General features: G+C 37.4%; 1 protein-coding gene across 1 annotated transcript in view; it reads left to right on the top strand.

Annotated features, from left to right (window-relative positions):
* rhpn1 (rhophilin, Rho GTPase binding protein 1) overlaps positions 1-26117 on the top strand; it is a 120195-nt gene that overhangs the window by 80982 nt on the left and 13096 nt on the right. Inside the window, exons 3-11 of the mRNA XM_039753751.1 lie at positions 613-741; positions 9339-9414; positions 11629-11706; positions 16515-16639; positions 17097-17263; positions 17368-17555; positions 19168-19324; positions 21474-21593; positions 23998-24192. Coding sequence (XP_039609685.1) covers positions 613-741; positions 9339-9414; positions 11629-11706; positions 16515-16639; positions 17097-17263; positions 17368-17555; positions 19168-19324; positions 21474-21593; positions 23998-24192 — 1235 coding nt within the window. The remainder of the gene's footprint in view (positions 1-612; positions 742-9338; positions 9415-11628; positions 11707-16514; positions 16640-17096; positions 17264-17367; positions 17556-19167; positions 19325-21473; positions 21594-23997; positions 24193-26117) is intronic.

The raw sequence follows: 26117 nt of genomic DNA, 5'->3' as shown, positions 1-26117 counted from the left end.
TATCTATCTATCTATCTATCTATCTATCTATCTATCTATCTATCTATCTATCTATCTATTTATCTATCTATCTATCTATCTATCCTATAGTGCCTTTCCTATCTATCTATCTATCTATCTATCTATCTATCTATCTATCTATCTATCTATCTATCTATCTATCTAAATACACACTGGAAAAAGGACTAATTATGCTTTATTGAACTTGTAAAGATGTCTTTAAAGATGCTCTACATGAGTTGAAATGAGAATATTTGTTTTCTGGATTTTTTCAAAGTAGTCATATATCGAATGTCTAACACTATTTTTCAAGAGTCAGGTCTTCAACACATCCCAAAATATTGCCCATAGGTCTTCAGCCTAAAATGGCTCTTTAACTGGCACAGAACATAAAATCTTGACAGAGTTGAGTACTACAGCATGAATCTCCAGTTGCGTAGCAGTTAAAAATGACCAAGTACAAGGTGGGTAGTAGGTCAGAAATGAATCTTGGCCAGTGACGTCAAAAGGCTCTGCTCAACATATGGCTCAGGATGTATGGTTTTGTGTAGGTCAGTCATTTTTCTTCCATGAAAATTGAAATGACATGTATTTCTTGTTTTTTTCTTTCAGAGCTACTAATAATCATAAAGTAAAGGAAACGGTAGCCCTGGAGCTTAGCTTTGTCAATTCCAACCTACAACTGCTAAAGGAAGAGTTGGAGGAACTGAATAGCTCAGTGGAAGTGTACCAGACTGACAGGTAAGTGAAACCACAGCAAATTGTGAATCAACTTGTTTTTAGTTTTCATCAAAATGGCAGTCAGTTCGTACTTAACAAGATGTGTAACTTCAATAAAACATCACATGCAGAATGCATAGAAATATTTTGTAGAGCTACAGTGATTGAATGCAGCTTGCCATGAAGTGCCATGACTGCCCCTCATCTCCCATACCTGTGTCTTTGTGTGTGTTAATTTGTTTCCAAGTTTGTGTGCCATATGGCACAGACATGCTGTACTCAATAAGAGATTTTCTCGTTTCTAAAGGTGACACGTACATTCTGTTTTGTAAGCCTAAATCATAATGCAGAGTTGCACATTCTCCTCACCTGTGCTTGGGTTTTTCACAAAATAATGTAGTTTTATTGCCACCTCCCAAGGACATCACATTTAGATTGCTTGGTGACTCTAAACTGATCTAACAGAAGTGAGTATGGATATACAGTGTGTGTGGGCTGGGACCCTGTCCAATACCAGCTTCTGCCATCCACTTGATGCTGTTTAACGGAGTTACGCAGATTAAGAAAATGGATTGCTTGATTTGCACAACTTTCTGTCTTCCTGTCATGGTTTTGTAGAGCTATTAATCTCGCAAGATTATATTAAGTGAATTATATATTTAACAGTTTTTGATACCAAATATTTTCAGGTTGCTTCATGCCTGGCAGCACTTTACTAGGTTTATTTAGGCGCAACATGTATTACATTTTACAAACTACAGTACTGTCTTATCTTTAAGGAGCCAGTCATAAGCGAGCAGAAGTTGCTTGTGCCACTCACCCGGTCAAACCTGCAGCACAAAGTCTTCTCTTCACAGTAGAGACTGACACTTGCTGCACTGTTAAGCTGTTCTTGAAGCTGTTGTGCTGTGAGGCGCCAGTTTTTGATTTTTAATAAATTTGCAAACCTTTGTGAAAACAATGAGTGTAGATTGATTAGCAAAAACAGCAAAATGTATCCATTTCAAATGAAATGAATGAAACAGAATAAAGTGTGCAGAAAGTGAAGTCGTCTAAATACTTTCTGAATTCAAATACTGTAACACAATTATTTTAAGAAATAACACATATAAAACAAAACTTATATGAGTGCGTGCAATAACCTTTCATAGAACAATTACTTAAAAATCTATGCTACAGTGTCATTGTAACCCTGAATTAGACAAATGTATCTTCCAGATTTGATTTAATTCTACCCACATTTCTGTGAATACAACTTTCAGACTATACAGCAGATTGAAAGTGAGAGTCTGTTACAAAGGTTTGAAAAAATGAGCACAAAATGACTTGTGTGTGTAACCAGCAAAACATTTTAGTAAATTGTTTCCTCCTATCATGTCAAAATAAGACATGTCCAATAAACTGAGAATGCAACATTAAATCTATTTCCCATAATGAAGAGAAGCTAATAAGCTTGCTGCTAATACATGCTGCTCACAGTTTGCTGTCTGCTTTGTTAATCAGATTTTCTTGTAAAGTAGCACTCGCACATTTAGATTCAGTTTTTACTCTCACGTTATAAGGCTACTCTGCAGCTGCTCATTAGCAGCATAATCATATATCAAACTGCATCAACATGCCTTTTACTTTATTCATATTGTCTGATGTCATATTTAATTTTTGAAGTTATTTTAACTTTCTTCTGTTGGATTAATTCATTATCGGCCCTGTTATATTACTGTTACTAATCTATGAAAGACAGGCAAGTAAGTGTCTCAATTTTCAGTGTACACTTGGTAGAACCCTTCAAAATTTTCCCCAGATTCACATATGCTATAAATAAGTATATTTCTAGAACTTTATACTGCACTTTATATATATATATATATATATATATATATATGTGTGTGTGTGTAGACCAAAACTGGACAAAATGTGTTATAAAGTTTAACCATGACTTCCTTTGTCTTGTGCTCCACACATCAAGGTGCTATATAACCTGACATTCTGTTAACCTTCTTAATGGCTTCTGAACACTGTCTGGCAGTTGATAGCGTAGAGTCCACTACAACTCTGAAATCCATCCCATGAGGTTTACTGTCAATTTTCAGACCTCCCACTGTGTATTCAAATCTAACAGTTTAATTTTATACAAGTGATACTTTCCATTTATTTACGTCTTAAACAAATCTGCCCAAGCTTGTATGCTGTTCAAGTCTCTCTGCAATGATTCGACAGATTTCAGATTATCTGCCAATCCAGCTCACTTGGTGTAATCAGAATTGTTTTTCCAGCTTGTTATTCATATTCCTATCAAGATCTTTTATGAATATTAAAAGCAGCAGCGGCCCTCGCACTGACCCCTGGGGAGCACCACTCTTAACAAGGTTTCCTGCACCCTCAACCTCTGCATCCCGTGTTTTCCCAATTCTGCACCCATCTACACAGTACAGCCTGAACTCCCACTTCTGTTAGTTTCACGCCCAACCCCACATGTGGGACCTCATCAAATGCTTTTTGAAAGTTTAGAAACCACTTGAAGATTCTCTAGATACAACAATACCTAGAGAACCTTCACAAAGACAGATTAGTATTCCTGAGGATTCAAAATGGAAGATAAAATGTCACTCTCCAGCATCAATACTGGGAGTTTGCTGATGTCAGTGCTGTACTTGAATTTTGGGAAGTTTAAATATAAGTAAAATTTTCTGCAAATGTTTAGCCTCTCCTATTTATGACACTACAAATAAATAATTGTTTAACTTTAAAGATCCAGTACCAGGCCCTGTAAATACTGAGGTCTGTACAGAAACAGGTCACTTCTAATTGTCTGCATTCCTTTACGATGTCATTCTTGTTGCTGTGCCTCATTAGAGAGAAGCTGATAACTTTTCTTGCTAATTATACCTCCCTAGTGACCTTTTATTCTTTTAATGAGATCGTCTGAAAATGCTTTACAGTAGGATGGAAAAGCGTTTTTGTTCACTCTCCCTATTTTAGGAGCATAATGATGCTAGATTCAGAGAAAGGCAGTGTTGACTCACAGTAATGCACATGACGGTGAGTTGTACAATCTGGCAAAAGATGAAGGCCTCATTTACTTCTGCTAGACTGCCTCCTGTCCTAGATTGAATGAATTAATGGATGTGCTTCTATACTGTACACTTTATATATCTGTGAAAATAATTTGTTTAGTGTACACAGAGCAGTCTAAACATCTTCTGGTTTCCTTTCCTTTGGTTCTTTAAAGTGCAGGTATATTTAATTAATTTATCTTTTTAATATACGTAAGTGTGAGTAGTGGTAGTAAAACAATGTGTGAATATTTACCTTTGTCCCATATTAATATCTCTTCGACTTTGACAAATGTGTTCATAAAAGTTGCTTATGAAAGTCCCCAAACCCCCACAACATCTCCTGACTCACTGGTACGAGAAAACCCTCACATATAATATGCTCTTCAAATTGCCTTGATGTCAAACTATGCAAGACACGAAGCTTTTTGGGATTCACCCCTATTTTTGACCCTATAGACCAGTAAAAAAAAAACATTTTAGAATTTTGCTTTGCCACATTTTGTGCAATAATTTACATCCTCTTGAGTAAAGAGTAAACCAATAGGTGTCTTCAACAAAAGTGATCTGAAGGACTTGAAGCTGTGCCTGTGTATTATCGTGAAATTTGTGAGACTTTGCAAGAACATTTATTGGGTTCATCTATTGTCACCTTTGAAGGTTAACACACACAGAGGTATATACTCGTACACACATAGACATAGTGATTCTATCTAGACAAAGTCTTGAATGGTGCTAATCGCCAGTTACTCCGCAATATTCTGGATAAGATTCTCGATATAGGGATTCACTATCACCGACTCTTAACAAACATGTGGGGGTCACTGTAACGCACAGAAAAGCACAACTCTTCTGCTTACATACCACTTATTAACCAAACTAAGCCTTACTTTTATCACACTTATTCTAATTATTGAGGAGCCACCTCAACCGCCTTGATAAACTCTATGGTTAAGAAAGCAGCATCTTCCCGCACTCTAGGTAAAGGACAATGTATAGAAAATATAAAAGCAATATGGCTTTTGTTAACGTATACCAAACAGAAGAAAAGTATAACAGAAAATTAAAATCGATAGCGACGTCTGGATATAAACAGTGTCAGAAAAGCTTACTGAAAATCAGAAGTGTGCAGGGGTTAGTGTCCTGGGTAGCTTTTGGTTTAGTGATTGGTGGTGTTCATAGTTCTGTTTTCTGACATCCAAATCAGATTATGTCACGTCCTGATCTCTGTCTGACATCACCCTTCTGTTGTTGTTTTTTTCTTCTCTCTTTTTCTTCTTTTTGGCTCATCAGACAAGCCATATTCATATTAAAATGCAGACGTGGGGTTTGGGGATACGTGACATTGCACATGTTTGGTTTGGCTATCTCGTCTTAATGATTAGTGACTCTAATCAAAGTGTTTCATCTTTTAAATACCTCTGTACTCCTTCCTTCCTTTTCCAAGTTGTAAACTAATTCAGTAATGCCTAGACCTACGTAAAACAGGTTCTGTGGCTCTGTGGTATGTACGTACCTCCTTTTCTCTCCACCATCAAGTTGTAAATCAATTAACGCTGACTAGTACAACACAGGAAAAATGTACAAGAAAGATGTTTGCACTGCCTGTAATTAAAGTCCTGTAAATTCAGTTCATTCTGGTTTATTTGATCAAAATAATTAACATTTAATGTAAACAGTTTGCTGTTGAAAAATGAAAGATCTTCCACACCAGAACACCATGCCACATCAATCGACCCTAAGTGGTGGAATATGAGGGGTCAAAGTTACTCCTTTTAACAAAAAAATGAAGATCTGCAATACAGGCGTGTGGTGTGTTGTTCTATGCTATTTCGAGGTTGCTGATCATGAGATTTTTTGGTATTCTTTACCATTGCTCCTAACCCTCTAAAAATTACAGATTTCAAACGTAAGCATGTGGGGTGTTGTTTTAGACTATTTCACCATCGTTGTTTACTATTATGATGCTTTCTGACCCTTTACTAGAGTTCTAGACCTATATGGACCTTGGCCACAGGGCGAACAATGACACATTTCTATTATAATTAAGAATATTTAGACTTTAAACTTTTACTCTGAAACACACATTGTAATATTTAAAATATCTGACAAGTATTTTAGTTGAACACCCTGAATTAGGGCGGCTTACGTTAATTCAGACGTTTTGTCTGTTGTGATTGAGGACTTAACTGACGTTTCTTTAAGTTTCTTATCCATAGTGCTTTGGCATGTTGCTGTGCTGTTTGTGCATTGCACCTGAGACAAGCATTGAGCCTGTGTGTTGGATTTTGTGGGTTAAATTAACAAATGACTTGATGGATAGACTTGATGGATAGTTCAGATTATAAGCCGATTGATTATAAAATCTACGTTTTGTCTTTTCAGTTTTAAATATTAAAAGTTGTTCAGGTGTTTCATTGTTAACTGGCACATAAAATCAAGCACACAGTCGTTACATTTCCATTGACAAACATGAGCTGTAGAGTAGTGTGAGGCAAGCTGCAAAGATGAATCACACTTCACTGTCTGGCGGTCTAAATGATGAATGTGAGTTTGGTGGGTGACAGGACAGCGCTACCTCCCAGACTGCATAGTGCCTACTGTCAAGCTTGGCAGAGGAGGGGTAATGGTCTGGAGCTGTTATTTCAGGGTTTGTGCTAGGCTTGGGCTCCTTGGCCCCAGTGAAGGGCACTGTTATTGTTGCAGCATACAAAGACATTTTAGACAATTGTGTGTTTCCAACTTGGTGACAACAGTTTGGTGAAGGTGCATATATTTTCCATCATGGGAGTTCATGCAGAACCCTGAACGTAACCCTTAACTGAACACCTTTGGGATGAATTTGAACACTGATTGCTGGTCAGGTCTTCTCGTCCATCATCAATACCTGACCTCACAAATGTTCTTTTGGCTGAATGGGCACACATTCCCACAGACACAGAAGAGTAGAGGCTGTTCCAGCTGAATTTTGGCAACTCTATACTGTATTAATGACCAGGGTTTTGGAGTGGCATGTCCAACAAGCTCATATAGGTGTGACGCTCAGGCATCCACAAACCTTTGCTCATAAAGTGTATCTAGACTTGGTTGTATTAGTTGAAATTCAGGTTATTTCCAACGTGGTCCCCTTTTTGTCATTTTGGACTTAAAGTATGGTTGTTGGCTAAAAAAGTTTATCCTGTAAAGTAGAAGTATTCCCTCCCCTAATGAGAGTAAGCCATGAAAATTATTATAACACTGAAAGTACAGATTACAGGCAGCAAGCGTCTTGTTTTAAATATTCTGCTTCATGCCTAATGCAAATTGGGCTATTTGCAAATAAGGGACTGAATACCAGTCAGTGTGTCATTTCCGTAATACGATTTCTTTTTAATTATTTATTTTTAGAGAGACTTGTAAGTGGTTTTCAACATCGCTGTCAGTTTTAAATTACACTATAGATGAGGAAAATCTTTTGTTGACGTGCACTTCAAAAGTTCTCACCTCTTTCAATTATGTCATTTTTCAGTTGATTCAAATGATACTTACCCATTTTTATAAATTAACTAAAATAATAGAATTGAAAATTGACTACTGTTAGCAGATAAATAAGACACCTAAAATACATAAAAAGTGAGTCATTTGAGACAACAAATTATTTAGTAGAAGAGTGTCAAGAATCACAACTAGGTCTCCGTCATACCAACGGCAGAACGCCTTCATAAAGCCTCAATAGGCCTCGAACCGCCAAGTCAGACGTTTTCTTTCTTTTTTGTGTTTTTGGTGTGTGTTCAGGCCATCATATGTATGTATGTATGTATTTATTTAATGAGCTTCTGTAAAAAGGGAAATTACTCCCAAGGAAAGAAGGAATACATTCATTAATTCATTCATTTACTGTTTATATTTGCATTCTTCTAGTGTGATTCATGGTAGCAGAATTTTTCATGGAAATATTTTTCATATTTTGTCTGCTTGGTGGCATGGTGGCGCAGTGGGTAGCGCTGCTCCCTCTCAGTTAGGAGACCTGGGTTCGCTTCCCAGGTCCTCCCTGCGTGGAGTTTGCATGTTCTCCCCGTGTCTGCGTGGGTTTCCTCCCATAGTCCAAAGACATGCAGGTTAGGTGCATAGCGATTCTAAATTGTCCCTAGTGTGTGCTTGGTGTGTGCCCTGTGGTGGGCTGGTGCCCTGCCCAGTGTTTGTTTCCTGCCTTGCACCCTGTGTTGGCTGGGATTGGCTTCAGCAGACCCCTGTGACCCTGTAGTTAGGATATAGCAGGTTGGATAATGGATGGATGGATGTTGTCTGCTTTGAAACAAAGTGCATTATTGTTCCACTACTGCATTGACTCACCCAAATGAGACAGTAAAGATTTTAAATGAAAATGATCAGGAGATGAAGTGTAGTAGAGGAATAAGCCATAATCAGAGCCAAAAGTTAAGCCAAGTTCTTTTGCCAGGTTTAAATCACTAACCAAAAATGAAGGTACCTAAAGCAAGAGCAGAGTACTAAATGCAGGATATAACAATCACTAAAAGAATCACAGACTAGCACAGGGATTATCCACAAAGTAGGATGACACATGGGTGCCAAAACCAACCTTTTATCCTGTCGCACCAATGACTCTTGATGCTGCAACCTCCTGGACCATGCAGCCTAGCAAATGGAGCCAAGACTCACAAGTGGTTTATATAAAACAAGACGGTGTGGAAGTATAACACAGTAAAGTTTAACTTCTCTCAAAATGCCCAAAAGAAAGAAAGAAAGAAATTATGGGGGACAAATAAAGTTCTATCTGTCTGTCTGTCTACTGAATTTTGCTTTGAACATAATACAGTATAATGAAAGTTTTTCATAACAAAGCATATTACTCTCCAAATGGCCTTAGTTTGCATATAATAATTGCCTGTTTATTTTAAAATAAATGTATTTGTCTCTGTACAGTCTCCCTGTCAAGCAGTAATTTTAAGCATGTACAAACACCACTTGGAGATTTAGAAACTGAAAGTCACAGATTAGTTAACGGACCAAAACTAATTTAAAAGCCACTACAGACTCCTAACATCTCTGTGTAATCAGCTATTAAGTGAAAAATACACCACACTGCAGAACTTCTGCTTTGTCTTTGCTTCTATTTCGATATTAGATCGCATTTTAAGGGTAAAGTAACACCGAACGGCTTATAGAAACGTATAACTGAGATAGCAGAAAATATGAATGTGTCAAATAAGATTAGATCTGACAAAATCCTCGCCCAGTAAGTGGCCTGTCTTCTGTCAAGCACATCATTATGCTATGGAACTGCTGGCCATTAATGGGGCCTGAGAGGAGAGGCTATTGAGAGAAGTGATTGTAGTCCACTCAGAGTCCTGCCATGCAAACAAAATAAGACATATTTTGCAGTCATTAGTGAAGTTGACAAAGATTAATTGAGTTTATATAAGTAAGAATATTGTGCAATTATACCATCCCACTGTGTAGTGCTCTGTGGGACCAATAATTAAGTTTTGGTGTTGTAATTTAAAAAAAACAGAGTGAGTAGCTGATGATTCACAACATAAATAAATGTCCCCGTTGTCTTTACAGTGAGTCGATTAGTGTTCCGATGATTCCATTGGGGCTTAAAGAGACTAAAGAAGTGGACTTGACGACTGCACTCAAGGTTTGTATTCTCTCGTTAAAGCTGTCCTGAGGCTGTTTAGACTTACTAATTTCCTTCATTTTAGATATTTTATACACTTACAAAAATGGTATTAGTTATATCATTCTTATGCTGGTATTCCTCTTGTCACCTTTAAAAAGAAACTAGTGAAAGTAAATGCTTTTTTTTTGATTACATAGGTGCTTTCATATGCCACATTTTGTCAGTAGGAATTTTAATTTGTGTAATAATAGAATTACTGTGAGTCCTTTTCTAGAGAGGTCACATTGATTTCTTTTTAGAGTTACTACAGGCAAGTTTACACTTTAAAACTTGTAAATATTTGTCTTTTATAAAAACACAAAAGCCTGAATTAGCCGAAGCCACCCTATTTCACGGTGTGCATAAGAAATATAATGATTTAATTAATGAGGTAGAAGTGCATAATTAACAAGAATAGTTGTGCCAGATATTTGAAATATTAAAATATGTGCTTCAATTCAAATATATAAAGTCTAAATTGTAATTGACACAGTAATTGTAATTGTAATGGTAGTTTTTCACCCTCTGATATAAGGGCATAGAGGGCTCCATCCCTAGTAAAGGGTTAAAAATCAAAAATAACCTCATATTCGTAATCACTGACCATTAAATAGTTTAAAGCAACACCCAAATGCTTATTTTGGAAAATTTTTCATTTTTAAGCTTCTGGGGGGTGTCTGTTTGAGAGCTAGGAGCACCGGTAAAGAATCCATCCCTCCATCCATCCATCCATCTGTTATCCAACCTGCTATATCCAAACACAGAGTCAGGGGGGTCTGCTGGAGCCAATCACAGGGCGCAAGCCAGGAACAAACCCTGGGTAGGGCACCAGCCCACCGCAGGGCACCCACACACCAAGCACACACTAGGCACAATTTAGGATCGCCAATGCACCTAACCTGCATGTCTTTGGACTGTGGGAGGAAATCCACGCAGACACTGGGAGGACATGCAAACTCCATGCAGGGAGGACCTGGGAAGTGAACCCTGGTCTGCTAACTGCGAGGCTGCAGCGCTACCACTGCACCACCGTGCCGCCCCGGTAAAGAATCAGATATTAAAAATACTACCATATCTATAATCAGCAATCTCAAAACAGCATAAAATGACACTCCACATGGCCAATTTAAAGTATAGCAATACAGAAAAATTGAAGAAGAAGAATAAAAACAAACAAGCTACACAAAACTATAGCATAGCATATGCAGAGAGGGGACTTAAAGAGCAATGACAGAAAGTATTCAAGATCAGCATTGTGATTGATGTGATTATAGGAGAAATGATGAAAAAAGAATGGCGAATAAAAAAAATTAAATCATCTGTTAGACACCAGGAAGCAAAAGAAAAAGAGATATAATTAAGCAGAATTCATAGAGAAAATAAACATAACTAGGCTGTCTACCCAGAAGAGACAGAAGAGGGTGCTTAGTAGACAAATGTACCAATAAAAAGATGAATAGAAAAACTACCCATTCTCAGTGTCCTTATATTGGGCCTGTGGCAATGTCATGACCAGTCATTTTTATTTTTTTATGACAAGATATTTTGCATGACAAACAACAAATCTGAAGCTGCTGATGTACATGTGTAGAAAAGAAAAAAAAAGAAAACAGGACAAAAGGACCATGAATCCAAATTAGGAGACTGCGAGTAGAACTAGTTTTTGGCTATTCTACAAACACATTCCAAAATGTCCTGTATGAAATTATTGAAACCCTTTAGAAAATATAAGAAATAACTGTAGTGATACTTCAAGCTGCCTAACACTTTTTATTTGTGTCTTCAGTCTTATCATCCCTCATTTTGCTTATGTAAATGGAGAAGATCACTCACTCCCTCACTCCCTCCCTCACTCCTCACTCCCTCACTCCTCCACTCACTCCTCACTCCCTCACTCACTCACTCCTCACTCACTCCTAACTCACTCACTCCTCAATCCCTCACTCACTCACTCACTCCTCACTCACTCACAGCCTACCAGTATTTTCAGCCATGTACATAATAGATATGGAACAATATTTGCTTTTGCATGGAATTTAAATACTGAAAGAAGATAAAAGATTTTCTATCGATGAATAATTTATCAGAGTCATGACCTATTAATCGTTCCCAGCTGTATTGTAAAGGCATAGCTGAAGTGAATACTTTTTATAAATTGGTATCTTCAATCTTTTTATTTTTTCTTCCTGCTAGGATTATATCTGTGAGCATTATGGAGAAGAAGGCTCTCTCTATGACAATGAGATTGCTGAGCTGATGGATCTCAGACAGGTTGGTAACAAGATATTTGACGAACATTTCAAATGTTCGTGTACACAAGCCCACGGTTTATTACAGAGAACAATTAAAGAACATTATGTGTTTCACTAGAATCATTTGCTACCTTGGGATCTTTACGGACTGTGCAAGGCACCAGTAGATTGAATAGGACGACGGGCCATAATAACAAGTCAAGGTCGTGACGAAGACGACAAGCATCAAGTAAAAAAAGGCTAGGAAAGATACAAAATCCTAGAATTAAAAACACAACAAGAGAGTCAATAACTAATCCAAAACACAACAACTTGAGCAGAAAATAATTTTGTAACCAGTGGTGTCTTTGAAAAATAATAAGGCTAGGGTTTTTGTTTTGAATATTCACAAAATTGAATGCTGACCTTCAATCACCGTGGTAATGATGTCACACGTCATCCTCTCTCTGTTGCCCTGCCTAGCAGCAACCTGGCAAACCTGCACAACAAACCTTCCATACCATAAACGATATGTTGCCATGGGAAGACATATTTCAAAATTAATAACTTCAAATACAACATAAAACCAAAAAACAATTTGACTGTTAACTGCCCTTGGTTTCTGGTGCTAGGAAAAAAAAAGTTAAAAACATGATAGGAGCTCCCACCACACTAAATTTTTAAAAAGAGTGCATCCAATCCAAAAAAATAAATGTATTTATTCATATTTGCTTAAATCATCCATGTATAATGGACAAAATGCAGTCTAAATGATGAATACCAACATGTCCTGATCAGTGAGCTCTTTGTCACCATTATCATTCAAAATCAGAACATATATGATATTTATAAAGTGTCTTTATTTAAAATGGCATGCAGAATTTTTAATAGGCCTTTTTTATAGCAGTCTTATCTTTTTTTTTCTTTTTAATTTACAAGATTTGTTGTTTACATTTTGCTTGAATTTTGATGATCTTATTAGTTGAAATTGTAATTCCCAGAGGTTGGCTTATCTTTTTATTTCAGTATTCTACTCCGTTTAAGGCAAACAAATATGTTTTATTTTCTTGTGAATGTAGTAACATTATTTAGAACAGATTAAATAATATGGTCTCCTTTAAAACTTAGAGCAAAACTGACAGGATTTCCCATATCAATAACACTGTATGACAAACATTCAGCATTTATATCATTTTAATATACAGAACCTTTCGCAAATGTAATTTGCATTTAGCCTGTTTTCCTTAGTAAAGTTTAACCAAGACAATCTTATACTTGAATTTCTTTAATAATGTACTGAGTTTCTACAAACCCTACAAGAAGGGGGCATAGTTACGTAGTGGTAGTGCTGCTGCTTCGCATTAGGCTCACCGGGGTTCACATGCTCGGTCCTCCCTGTGTGGGTTTTCTCTGGGTGCTCTGTGGTTTCGTCCCACAGTCCAAAGACACGCAGAGTAGGTGGACTGGCAATTCTAAATTGGCCCTAGTTGTGTGTGTGTGTTTTCGTCCTAAGATGGATTGGCAACCAGTCCAGGGTTTGTTCTTGCCTTGCACCCTACGCTAGCTGGGATAGGCTCCAGCACCACCTGCGACCCTGCTTAGGACAAAGTGGGTTGGAAATAGGAAAAAAAAACCCATATAGGGTGGTCCAGATCTAATTATGCAATTTTCATTACGCTATAACTTATTGAGTTTATTACATAGAAAATCACCCGAAAAATCCCGGACCATCGAGAAGTGTGCAAACTGACGACATGAAGAATCACCTTCACGCCAAACTGGAATTGTCCCCGCATAAATCAAAGTCATCCAGACAAACTGGATCTGCATAATTAGATCTGGACCACCCTGTACAAGACAACAATTTCATCTTATTCTAGTTAACTGTACTTCTGCTCTGCAAACCCTATTCTTACTTTGATTATTACATTCTTACACCTAATCATGCTATCCTTGTCATGGGCAATAAAACAATAAAGATAATTACTGCGAAATAACTTTTCCTCAATATTAATATAAGATATGGTTGATACAAAGTCGACAGAACTCATTCCTCCATGTTTTGAGAGATGATACGAAAAGCCAATGATAATGAGAATAGCACAGCGCCAAACAAATCATTTGGCTGGAATAAAGTTATAGCCACATCAGGTTAGGTTGACGCACACAGCACTGAGCAAGATATAAGAGAAAATGACGACAGAAAATATTGATGAAGAAACTCAAAAAAAAAAAAAAATCAATCTGAGAAGACACCCCAATGGACACAGTCTGAGGCTCAAAATATGAGGACATTGTTGAAAAGAAGAGTCTGAGTAATTCAGCAGTGTGGAGGTGTTTTAGCTGTTTAAAGTTCGACAAGAAGCAGAGTAGCGTCCATTGTGAATTGTGTTGAAAGCATGTTCTCCCAAAGACAGGTAATAAATACCACAGATCTTTTGTACCATCGGGAGCAGTGCCATCCTTTAGGGCACACGCAATGCAGATTTTATTGACTTTACTTCACTAATAGGAATTTCTTGTGCCTTTTTTTTTGCCTTGGACCTTAAGCCGACCACAACTGAGTGAATATGTCAATTTTGTTTCTGTTCTCCGGTGTTTACATTTGAAAGCTGCTTGAATTTATACTGAGGATATATATACAGAATGTTTTTGGTCTATTTATTTCCAGGTTTGTTTCCCACCCATGTAAAACAATTTGAATCTGTACAAAGGAAAGGATACAGTACAGAGGTCATTTTTTTTTGAGATTTTACAAGGGACGTTCAAAACGGTTCTGCACTTTTAGATTTTTGTTGGAAACGGTGAAGGCAGGAGGAGTAGTAATTGGGCATTGAAATGTTGGTACGACGCTGGGAAAATTGCATCACAAGAGAAGGTGACTATCGTAGAAAAGTGAAGTAATTTGTTTTTGAAATGTTTAATAAATAGAGTTAAAAAAAAGGTACTGGAACTTTTTGAACGTCCCTCGTATTTTGTATTAATACTTACTTTATTTATTTGCAAACTGACCAAAGACTTTACTATGTGTTCTCCTGTAAAACTTTAAGGTTTTGAGATTTTAAGTTTTAGATTAAAGATTTTAAAATTTTAGTATTAATATTTTATTTTTTTTATTTGGAGTTGACCAACATATTTAGTGTGTTTTGTAAAAAAGCTTTTGACTGGTTAGATTTAAGACTTTATTTATATTGTACTACCTACTTTGTTTATTTGGAATTGACCAATGTACTCACTTAGAAGTAAAACGGAACCTTTAAACGTGACAGAAATAGTGATTTGATTTTTATTGTTATATATATTGACTGATATGGAAAAAATTATTATGATAAGATTATTTTCTCTATCGCCCAGCCCTACATCCTCCCAAACCTTTCACCAGTTACCCCTAGTTGCCTTGTTTTTTGTCCAGCAATGCAGTGCAGACCCAGTATGTATGTAGTGTGTGTATGGTTTGGAGACAGTAGCACTGATGAAAAGACAGGAGGCAGAGCTGGAAGAATAGAAGTTGTTACAATTTTGCTTGGAGTAATGAGGGTAGACAGGATTAAGAATGAGTATATTAGAGGGTCAACACAGGGATGACAGTTGGGTGACCAAGTGAGAGAAGCTAAATTTAGATGGTTTGGGGCATGCAGAAAAGAGATAAGGGGTACATCAGGAAAAGAATGTTGGAGAAGAATAGAAAAGAGGAAGGCCAAAGAGGAGGTTTATGGATGATGGTGAGGAAGGGTGTGAAGGCAGTCAGTGTGGTAGAAAAAGAAAACGGATGATTCGCAGCAGCAGCCCCTAAATAGGAGAACAGGGATCCCCGCCTATCGCGGAAGTTACGTTCCAGACCCATCAGTGATAGGTGAAAATGCTCGATATAGAAATACCATATAAATAAACATTTTTTTACAGTTTAAGCCTTAAAATACCCCTCCCACACACTTTACACACATGTAAACTTCTAATGGTGAGCCATGTCCGCGTAACGCTTTCCTTCCCGAAGCATATCCAGGAGTTTTACCTTCTCCTGAATGGTCAAGGTCTTCCTCTGGCACTTAGGCTCACTACTACCAGAAGGCTTAGAAGATGCAGGACGCTTGGGAGCCATCGTAGGGCTTAAAACAAAATGAAAAGTTCACAAAAAGTTTGCTCACAGAAATCGGACCACAAGCAAGGTACACGATACACAGAGAACTGAGATGCGTTGGAGGACCCACGCTCATTGTTCTTGCGAGATTACACCACATTAGCAGCAGCCAATCAGAGCCCAAGAGAATGAAAATCCCACTCTGATTGGTTGAGTCTCCTCTTTCAGCCAATAACAGGCCTTGTAAGAAATCATCTGGGTACTGTAACGCAAATCTCTTTGTCTACTATAGTGTACAAGGTACGTATAAAATGAGTTATGTTCCACAGAAAAATCTGCAATGTAGCGGTGGCGCGATAGCTGAACCGCGATATAGTGGGGGATCACTGTAACCAAAAAAAGAAGAAGAATGCAGTGTAGACACAATGATGAATTACAGAACAGGAAATCCCTTCATTGATCTGTTGCTTATTTGAAGTACTATTCTTTCAACTAAAAACGTATCTTCATTATAACTACAGAATTTTAACTCGAAAATGTAATGATTTTACAATTTTGTTGTGGAGAAATGCAGTCACATTTCTGATTTATATAAGTGTAATTTTTCACATTCTCATTTCCTTATTATTCAGATCAACTAGAACTAGATTTTTCCCATTATATCGTTTAGCATTGGGTACATAACTGATGATAGATGATAAATGAACGTATACTCAATTCTTTTGTGTGAAGACTTTCTTCCTATTTCTTTTTTTTATTTTATCTTTCAGGCAATGCGCACACCTAGTCGCAATGAAGCAGGTTTGGATTTGCTAATGGAGTATTACAATCAGCTTTATTTTCTTGATAATCGGTTCATCCCTCCGAATAAGAACCTGGGTGTCTACTTTCACTGGTAATGCTGAGGAATGTTTAGCTCTCCAAAAACATTTTTCCAAGGAAATTTAGATTATAAAAAAATGATAAAAATTGTTTTGCCAAAAATCCATAACATTGAAATCTGCTGAAAGTAAATTTTAAATGAATTTGCCTTTCAGTATCACATGTGCATTGTTAAAATTGACAAATTATAGTAATTGCCTTGTCATAACTTTTCTGTGAGTTTTGAATCATTCACTTTTACTGGGCTTTTTTAGTATGTAATTTAAAATACCTGGTAAAGCACAAAATTTTCACCATTTATTAAGGCTTTATCGGGAACGTTTGGGACATCTACAAGTTCTTTCAGTTTCCTTTATCAACAAGTACTACGCCTTGACAGGAGTGCCATCTTGTCTTGGCATTTGTAAAGACATTTACACTGAGGTATTTCGCTTTCTATATTTGCCATTTAACTTTTATTTCTTCTATAGGTATGACTCGTTGACAGGAGTGCCATCTTGCCAGCGTGCACTTGCATTTGAGAAGGGCAGTGTGTTATTCAACATTGGTGCACTATTCACACAGATTGGTGCCCGTCAGGATCGTGCAAATGCTCAAGGTATCGAGAATGCCATAGATGCCTTTCAGAAGGCAGCAGGTGAGACATCGATTAAAGGTTTTGTTGACCGTACAGTATAACCATTTGGAATAGGCTGTTTTTCTTGTAGTCTCTAATCTACTGTATATTTTCTTGATAACAAGGTGCCTTTAACTATTTGAAAGAGAACTTTTCCAATGCACCCAGTCTGGACATGAGTGTACCCTCGCTGAACATGCTGGTGCGTCTGATGATCGCTCAAGTTCAGGAATGTGTCTTTGAGAAGGTGGTGCTTCTGCTATTGTCTGATAATTTCTTAGCATATTTGAAAGTGGCACAGGAAGCTGCAAGGGTAAGTTAGTTTAGTTTTACATTGTTTGTCATTCACACAGAAAGCTCAAGTATATTCCAGTACAATAAAAGGCTTAAATGCAAGAACACTTTTGAGAGTATAGGGGCTACTTTATCTTATTCTAGTGACTGAGAGCCCGATCGAATTGGGCTACAAATTCTAAATTTGTGAAATCCATACTTTCTCTGCAAAGATTTAATTTATTTTTTTAAGTCCTTGAAACGATTTTATCATCGTGGCACTGATTTGTGCTTAAAATAGACCCTTTCGGATGATGTAATGAAAAGCTTCCTGTTTAAACGGGGCTGTGAGACGTGAACTCAGCTCTTCATTTGATGTTTTCCGGCAAACAAATTTTCAAAACAAACCGTACTTTACGACTCTAATCAGAGTCAGAGTAATAACTATGTTGCCATGGTCATTTTAGATCTGAGATCGGCCAAAATTGAAACAATGACCGTTGTTAATACCCAGCCGTCATTAATCAGTTTGCCAATAGATGTCAGAAGGACGGATGCCAAAACCGAACTGCCCAAAGACAGATTTTGATGTACCAAGCAAATGGCGATACATTCTAAATTACTTACGGTTCCAGAGCTGTCGGAAGGGTTTCAGTCAGTCGATGATGTTAGTCTTGGAAAGTACGCCCCACCAAACCAACATTCCAAAAACCAACCAAACTTACTGTTATCTGCTTGAACCAACACCGACTTACTATACTCGACTGTCCAGCAGCGTATAGTGGCTACTTTATCTTATATATAAATGTCCACGTGTGGAAGTGTGTGTGTCTGTCCAGCCCAGAAGTGAGAGGTGGAGTCGGGCTAAGGGCTCCACCTCCGAGGATACACAAGCGAGGCCAGCACGTCGGCAAAATGAAACATCCAAAGAGAGAGACAATCACTTATCAGTTATTACAGAAGCGTGGTGAGCACATCGGCAAAACGGTATCCCTTTTACTTTTCCTCCCATCGCTAATACGCAAGTGAGGCGAGCACAAAACTAAACCTCCAAAGTAAGACAGTCGCTTAACCTCTAATGCACAAAAGATGCGAAAATGAAACCTCCTAGGAGAGAGAGATGCACAGAGTAGTTCCTTTCAATTACCTGACATCGATACATTTCAATTTTCACATTTCACCTAACAGCTAATGTGTGGTGAGCATACTGCTTCCCATGTGAGATTACCACAACTTCCCTATGACCATTCATTGTCCTGTGGATTAGTCAAGCTCACCATTCCATGGGAGACAGCCTTGGAGAGGAAGAAGGTGAACTACAGTGAGCTGATATGTACTTTTTAAGAATAGAATTTTTATTCAGATTATCTACAATTATCCAAAATAGGTTTTACAGAGTCTACAAGTCTTTATTTTACACAATACCTTTAGAGGTAATTTATGTTCCAAAATATTTGTATATACAGTAATCCACATCTTTTGTATAGAGATTAATATTCAATTAACTTGTAGTGTACACATCATGCAGAAGATACAGTAACTGCAGAATTGGAAAGGAGCTTTAACGTGCAGTATTTTTAAACTCATATTCTCATTGTTCAGCATCCTGCTCTTTCACCTGCCACAACCTGATCTGATTTTCTCCTTTACAGGTAGCAGATGTATATTCCCTGGTGTATCAAACAATGACACAACCTCCAGTAAAAGATTATGTTCCATTTTCCTGGGTGACAATGGTCCAAGTCAAGTCTGAACATTTCAAAGCACTTTCTCACTACTATGCAGCTGTGGCATTTTGTGACAGTGAGGGTAAGGAAATTACTATTTATTTCTGTCAATTTTGAGCTTATTGGCCAGGGTACAAGTCCTGGTCCTCCCTGCATGGAGTTTCCATGTTCTCACAGTGTCTCTGTGGGTTTCTTCCTGGTGCTTTGGTTTCCTCCCACAGTGCCAAGACATGCAGATTACGTGAATTGGTGATCGGAAATTGGCCCTCGTGTGTAGTGGGGTGTGTGTGTGTATTGGACTGGCACCCTGTCCGGGGTTTGTTCCTGCTTGTGCCCTATGCTAGCTGGGATAAGCTCCAGCACCCTCTTAAGGTCTGAGCAGGTTAGAGCATGACTGACTAAATGATATTTAGGCTTGTAGAAACACATGCAGAGAATATATCTGAATACGTAAAATCCTATCCTCCATTCCCACAGTCATTTGACATTTCTCTCCAGATTTTTCCCCCTTACATTTTATAAATGTATTATTCCTTAGAATTCATTAGGAACTCAAGAAATTTGCAAATTTTGAAGTTTGAATGACCTGTTTATGTTTACTAGATAATGTAAATTGCACAAGTAAATGACATAACAAATTGAACACGCAAAACACAGTTACTGATTAGATTTCTTAACCCTTTGTACATACAGTATAGAATTCATTTTGGTTGCAAATTAACATCCTCAGCCACTTTGTGCTACAGGTTTGACCGGGCGAGTGGCAGTAAGAAAGCCATTCCTTAAAGGACAAAATAGAGCCATGAAATACCGGCTGTGGACGACAAAGACTACAGACTAAGAGAAGTCACCTCTTCACAGTAGAAACTGACACTTGCTTTTTATGACCTGCACTGTAAAGCTGTGGTTGAAGCTGTTGTGCTGTAAGGCGCCTGTGATCACGCAAACTGGTGACCCTCAGAAACTTATCTTCTGATTGGCTTGTGACTGCCAGATCTTTTCCTATCAGAGTTTCCTCAAGATTCCAGTTGCCTTTGGATTGTATAGGACACCACTGACACTTTGAGTGCAATATCTGTAAATGAAAGGCCTACACCAACTGTGGGGCGGGGCCCCCCTAGAGGGGTGCAAAGTAACAAAAAGGGGGGCGCAAAGATGTGAAAAAAAGAAAACTAGAATCAAAAATATGAAAAATACATCTATTGAAACCAAAACAAATTAATGTAAACTACATTCTGATACGAGAAAATAAATATAGAGTTAGATAAATGTCGATAAAAGTAGGTATAATAAAATATGCATCTATGATATATCATTGATTAAAAAAGAACAAATTGGTATTAGTGGGCTCCTTTCAAAAAAATGTTAGGGGGACGCGATTAAAACTGTTATTATAACTCGGGTCACAAATACTTAAAGGTTGAAAAACGCTGGCCTACACATCTAAGGGTAATATGCTCATTGGTTAATTGCCCTTTTCTTGCCATTATCGCTGAAATGTATAACTTTCTACAGTGTAATATTGTCCAAGTAGTACTTCAGGGGGTGTAGTAACTCAGTCTGCTCCAGCTCTGCTTTAAGATACACAGAGGATTTTTAAGTAATCAACAGACATTGGGATACCTGTGCAAATTGTTTGCTTCATCTTGCAAGGCTTCATTTATTTTAACTGCTGCAAATCATCTGTAGGTTGTAACCTATTAGTTGTTCTCTGAAGAAGGCCCATTTGCAATATTGTGAAATTTCCTTTTTTCAGTTTTAGCTAACCTAAACTTGAAATTTAAGCCTCTGACAGTGTTCTGCTTACCTTTTCACCATTTTGGGTTATTCATTTCATTTGAACTAATTACATATGAAGAAAAACTGGAAAAACGGAGGTGTTCTAAAACCTTTGACTAGTAGTAGATATTGCACCCATACCTTCATAGAGTGGGAATATTTTTTTCTGTACAACAAGATTGGTGAACAGAAAAACCTAAAAACACATGCCCCCTCTTTATTGTGTCGGTATAGTTGTGTTACTTGAGACATTAGAGATGTACATTCAGCTATACGATAATCAGTTTATCTGACTGAATCAGTTCAGGTCGGGGGTCCATTCTGCTGTTGGGTTGGTGAAGTGTGCCACATACTGTACAGTATGTACTGCTGAAGTTGCTTAAAATATAAAACAAAAATGTCAAATCATATTTAAGAGTGCTTTAAGTTGGTTCTTATGCTTTGTCATACAGTTCAGGATGTTGACAATATGCACGAAATTGAGAAAGCACTGATCCAGTTTCACATCACAATGCCAGAGGGACCATCACTCAGTGTTGTGATACAAGATTTGGAGGAAAGACGCAAACTTGGTATGGAAAACCATTTTATGTATTCTTGATTTCTTCTCTGAAGTATTCACTAATTGTAGCATTATTAATATTAACATTATTGCTGTTTTTTTTACATGTGTCAGTCCTAATTGTCAGTGTTACAGCTGACTTTGTACTATTTATCATTTATTGCTTACAGTAAATTTCAAAAGGCATTTTCTATAAGAGATAACCAGATTTTAATAGTGAAATCTGTTAAATTTAATACATTGCTCTTTTGCGGTTTTTTGGAATATAAATAAATGTATTGTTTTGGTGCATTCACATAAAAAAAAATATTTTTTTCATTTTTATTACTATTTAATTTAATATTGTTTCTTTGTATCAGTATACTGCTGCTGGATTATGTGAATTTCCCCTTGGGATTAATAAAGTATCTATCTATCTATCTATCTATCTAAAATGCAAAGGCTCCTATTGTCGCCACTATGTCTGCCTGTCTGTCTGTCTGTCTGCATAAAACGGTTTGCCACCTAGTGAACAGAATTCATGGAAATTCTGCAAACTTATTCTTCAAGAGGTAACATTCAATTTTCAGTGTAATGTCTTGAATATATTAAAATTTCTGAAATTTCAAAATGTTAGAAAGCATTGGACATTTTCTTGTCTCTGTTAAAACAAGGAAGTGTTATTTGTGACCTTAGTAACTAATTAAATGATTGTTTCAGATTTACCTTAAGAGAAGTTATTTCAACTTACTTTTTTACTCATCCAATTATGGATGCTGATGGCAAAAAATATCCTCAGTACAAACAACTGAAAAGCCAGCAGAGTTGTATGTGCTGCTGGGAATTCGGTGTCATGTGAGTTCTTTGTATGCCACAGGCTGGAACTTTTTTAAAACATGTCATGTTTAAGATATCCATCCATCCATCTTCCAAACCCACTTATCCAGGGCAGGGTCACAGCAGTCATAGGGTCCAAAGCAGCACCTGGACAGGGTGCCAGTCCATCACAGGTCGAACATGCACACCAACACTACGACTAATTTAAGAAGTCTGGTTCACCAAACCTGCATGTATTTGGACTATGGGAGGAAACCGGAGCACCCGGAAGAAACCTACGTGAACAATGGGAGAACTTGCAAACACCATGTTGGGAACAACTGTCACGTGAATTGCTGTAAGGCCACAGCACTAAAACCACACCTCCTTGCCACCTTTTTTTAAGATATATGAATTGTAATTAGTCATAGCCCAGAAAACAACCAACAGCTAATAATAACACATTCTTCTTCTTCTTTCGGCTGCTCCCGTTAGGGGTTGCCACAGCGGATCATCTTCCTCCATATCTTCCTGTCCTCTGCATCTTGTTCTGTTACACCCATCACCACATCCATAAACCTTCACTTAGGCCTTCCTCTTTTCCCTGGCAGCTCCATCCTTAGCATCCTTCTCCCAATATACTCATCATCTCTCCTCTGCACATGTCCAAACCAACACAATCTCGCCTCTCTGACTTTCTCTCCCAACTCTCCAACTTGAGCTGACCTTCTAATGTACTCATTCCTATTCCTATCCATCCTCATCACACCCAATGCAAATCTTAGCATCTTTAACTCTGCCACCTCCAGCTCTGTCTGCTGCATTCTGGTCAGTGCCATCGTCTCCAGCCCATATAACATAGCTGGTCTCATAGCACATTAATCAATAAAAATGTTACATGATTTAAATGGTAGTGAAAAGTCAAGCAAAATGACACCTTTTATTGGCTAACTAAAACAATTACAATATGCAAGCTTTCGAGGCAACCAGGCCCATCTGAAGAAGGGGCCTGAGTTGCCTCAAAAGCTTGCATTTTGTAATCTTTTTAGTTAGCCAGTAAAAGGTGTCATTTTGCTTGACTTCTCACTACATCCATAATGGCTAACACGGTACAACACCCTAGTACTACATGATTTGAGTTGGAATCTGACGAAAGCTGTTTCAGCACCTTAAGCCTATCAGGGTTCAGTTTTTAACCACATGAAATTATAAAATGCTATCAAAAACATTCATTTTATGTGGTCTACCAGTTCATACAATTACATTGTTCTTTTTTTATATATTTTAATATGACTCATTGTTACATAAAATCTTTAATAATCAAAAATGTAATACTGTATGTCTCTAAAGTAAATAAACAAAAATGAAAAATGCTGCAACTTTTAAAGCTGTTAACCTGAATACACCTGAATGTTATGCCGTGTGTACATTTTCTAACTGGTTCTGTTTTTTAAAGGTACAAGAACATACAGGTCAAGACAAATGACAGTTTTAGGACAAACCCTGAAAAAGGGAAAATACACCTATGATAAAAAAGCACAGCTGGAATGGTCTTCTTCAGTCTGTTACATAACAGCGTCACATTTTCATCTTATGGCCTCTCCTTTTTGTCTGTGTAGGTAAGGCTCATTTGAAGAAAGCCATCATCAAACATGAGGAGGCCATGCGAATACACAGCCTTTGCAAGACCTTGCGTAAGATAGACATCCTGCAGGAAGTGTTGTCATTCACACACAAGCGCTCTCTCAACAAATATTCTGAAATTGACCATGAAGATGACTTCTTTGAGACTGGAGAGGCACCAGACATTCACCGTGAGTACTAAAGTCTGCCTAAACATTTTGATGCTATTGGATTGTAGAACAGGGGATAGGTTTTACGGCAGCTTTATTTTATTTGTTACTCGAGTGTGCCGGTTAATATTTTGGTTTTTGTTGTCTCGTTTTCTGTAATGTTGTGGGGTGTCATAATGGTGCAACTATTTAGCATTGCTACCTTGTAATCTAGTCTCCCAGGTTCAGATTTCTCACCCAGTGGTTATTCATGTGCCCTTTGCACACTCTCCCATTGTCTTTGAGTTTCAAGATTTCCTTGCACAACTCAGAAGAGGTGTAGATCAGGGTAACTGGATAATCCAAATTGGCGCAAGAGTGAGTGTGAATGAGCGGGCCTTCCGAAGGACTGGGGTCCTGTCCAATGCTGTTTCCTGCTTTTTGCCCAATGCTGCTAGATCTCCACTCCCCCTACAAACCCCAAATAGGATTAAGTGGGTTTGAGAATATATTATGTTAATATTATGAAAATGGTTCCTAAAGTGAAATGTTATGGAACCAAATAAAGGTCAAAGGTGTGGCACAAAACAACAATGTATAGTAACTCGGTACGTTTAGTAGTTTTATGTAATGTAAGATGTATGTTTTTAAATATTAAAAATGTATAAATGATATCGATGGGTGGGAAGCCACCCGTATCAAAAGGAGGACATCTTTACCAGCACAACAGTTGCTTTTGCAGTCAGCAGCTTTTACGAGTTCATAATGAAAACAAGGATAGAGCTCATGAGTTACCAGTGTGGTCTTGCGCAGTATGATGGTGTACTGGTTAATGTTGATGCCTTGTAATTTGAATAGACAGCCTGGTGCTTTGTGCATGGAGCTTGCATGCTTTCTTCATGCTTATAGGAATTTTCTCCTGGTACTCCCTTTTTTTGTTATATGCTAAAGAGACAGATCTTGGATTGATTTGGCCTTTAAAATGAGTGAGTGGGTAGTTGTGCTTGCAAGTCTTCTCTTCAGTGGGCTATCGTTCTGTCCAGTTTTGGTCCTGGCCTTGTATATAATACTGTTGGGATTTGCTCCCTACAGCCCTTAAACGACTTATCTTAGATTACTTTTTATCCAGAAGAAATATTCACTAACATTTCTTATTTTCTAACTTGAAATTTCAGACACGTGTATTCCTAGTCTGAACTGAAATGGTCAGGAAAAACAGAATAATGTCTTGAGTACCACAAAGCAGATGGCAAAGGGGAACTGGGGATCTGTACTGCATTGGGTGTAAATGAGTTGAAACTTCCCAGAGGATTACAATAATTGACAGTGATAGTGAATGTTGATGAAGTTGCTAATTTTCTGATTTGTTCTTCAGGGAAAAGGAAAATATTGTGAGAACCTTAATAGTTTATGAAAACAGTTGGAAATAATGTTGAAAGAATTAATAAAAAAATACAAAAAAGGAATAATAAAGTATTTAATGAAAAAAAATCTTTATCAAAAGAATACCAAAAGGTTAAATTAACAATAATAAATATTTCTACAAAAGAGGAAGAGCTCTTAAAGCCATGTCTCAAATAAAAATATAAAGCAAAGTGGCAAAGTAGAAAAAAATTAAAAAACAGTCCCTCCAAAATGGAGAAAGCTTTAAACAAATGACCTAAACCAAGAATATTCTCAATAATTAAACTCGAAATTAAATAAGCACAAGCTTTACTTGTAAATACAGATACAAAAGAATTGCAGGTGTGTGTGTGTGTGTTTGAAAAGAGGGTCAGAGACAGACAGCATGGAACCCAGTGCTCCCGCGTTTACAGTGGGCTGGCAGTGCCCTAAAATAGAAGCTCAGTTGGCAGCTCCAGCAGTATTATTAATATTGTAGGATTTTTGATCTCTTGCTTAATGATTTAGTTTTTTTGTTTATATTCCTATTATGTTTGCATGCTTTTCAAATATAATTTTTTAAT

This window comes from Polypterus senegalus, chromosome 5, assembly GCF_016835505.1.
Source record: "Polypterus senegalus isolate Bchr_013 chromosome 5, ASM1683550v1, whole genome shotgun sequence".
Classification (NCBI taxonomy): Eukaryota; Metazoa; Chordata; class Cladistia; order Polypteriformes; family Polypteridae; genus Polypterus; species Polypterus senegalus.
Note: the sequence above shows the minus strand (reverse complement) of the source record. Positions and strands in the feature narration are given on the sequence as shown.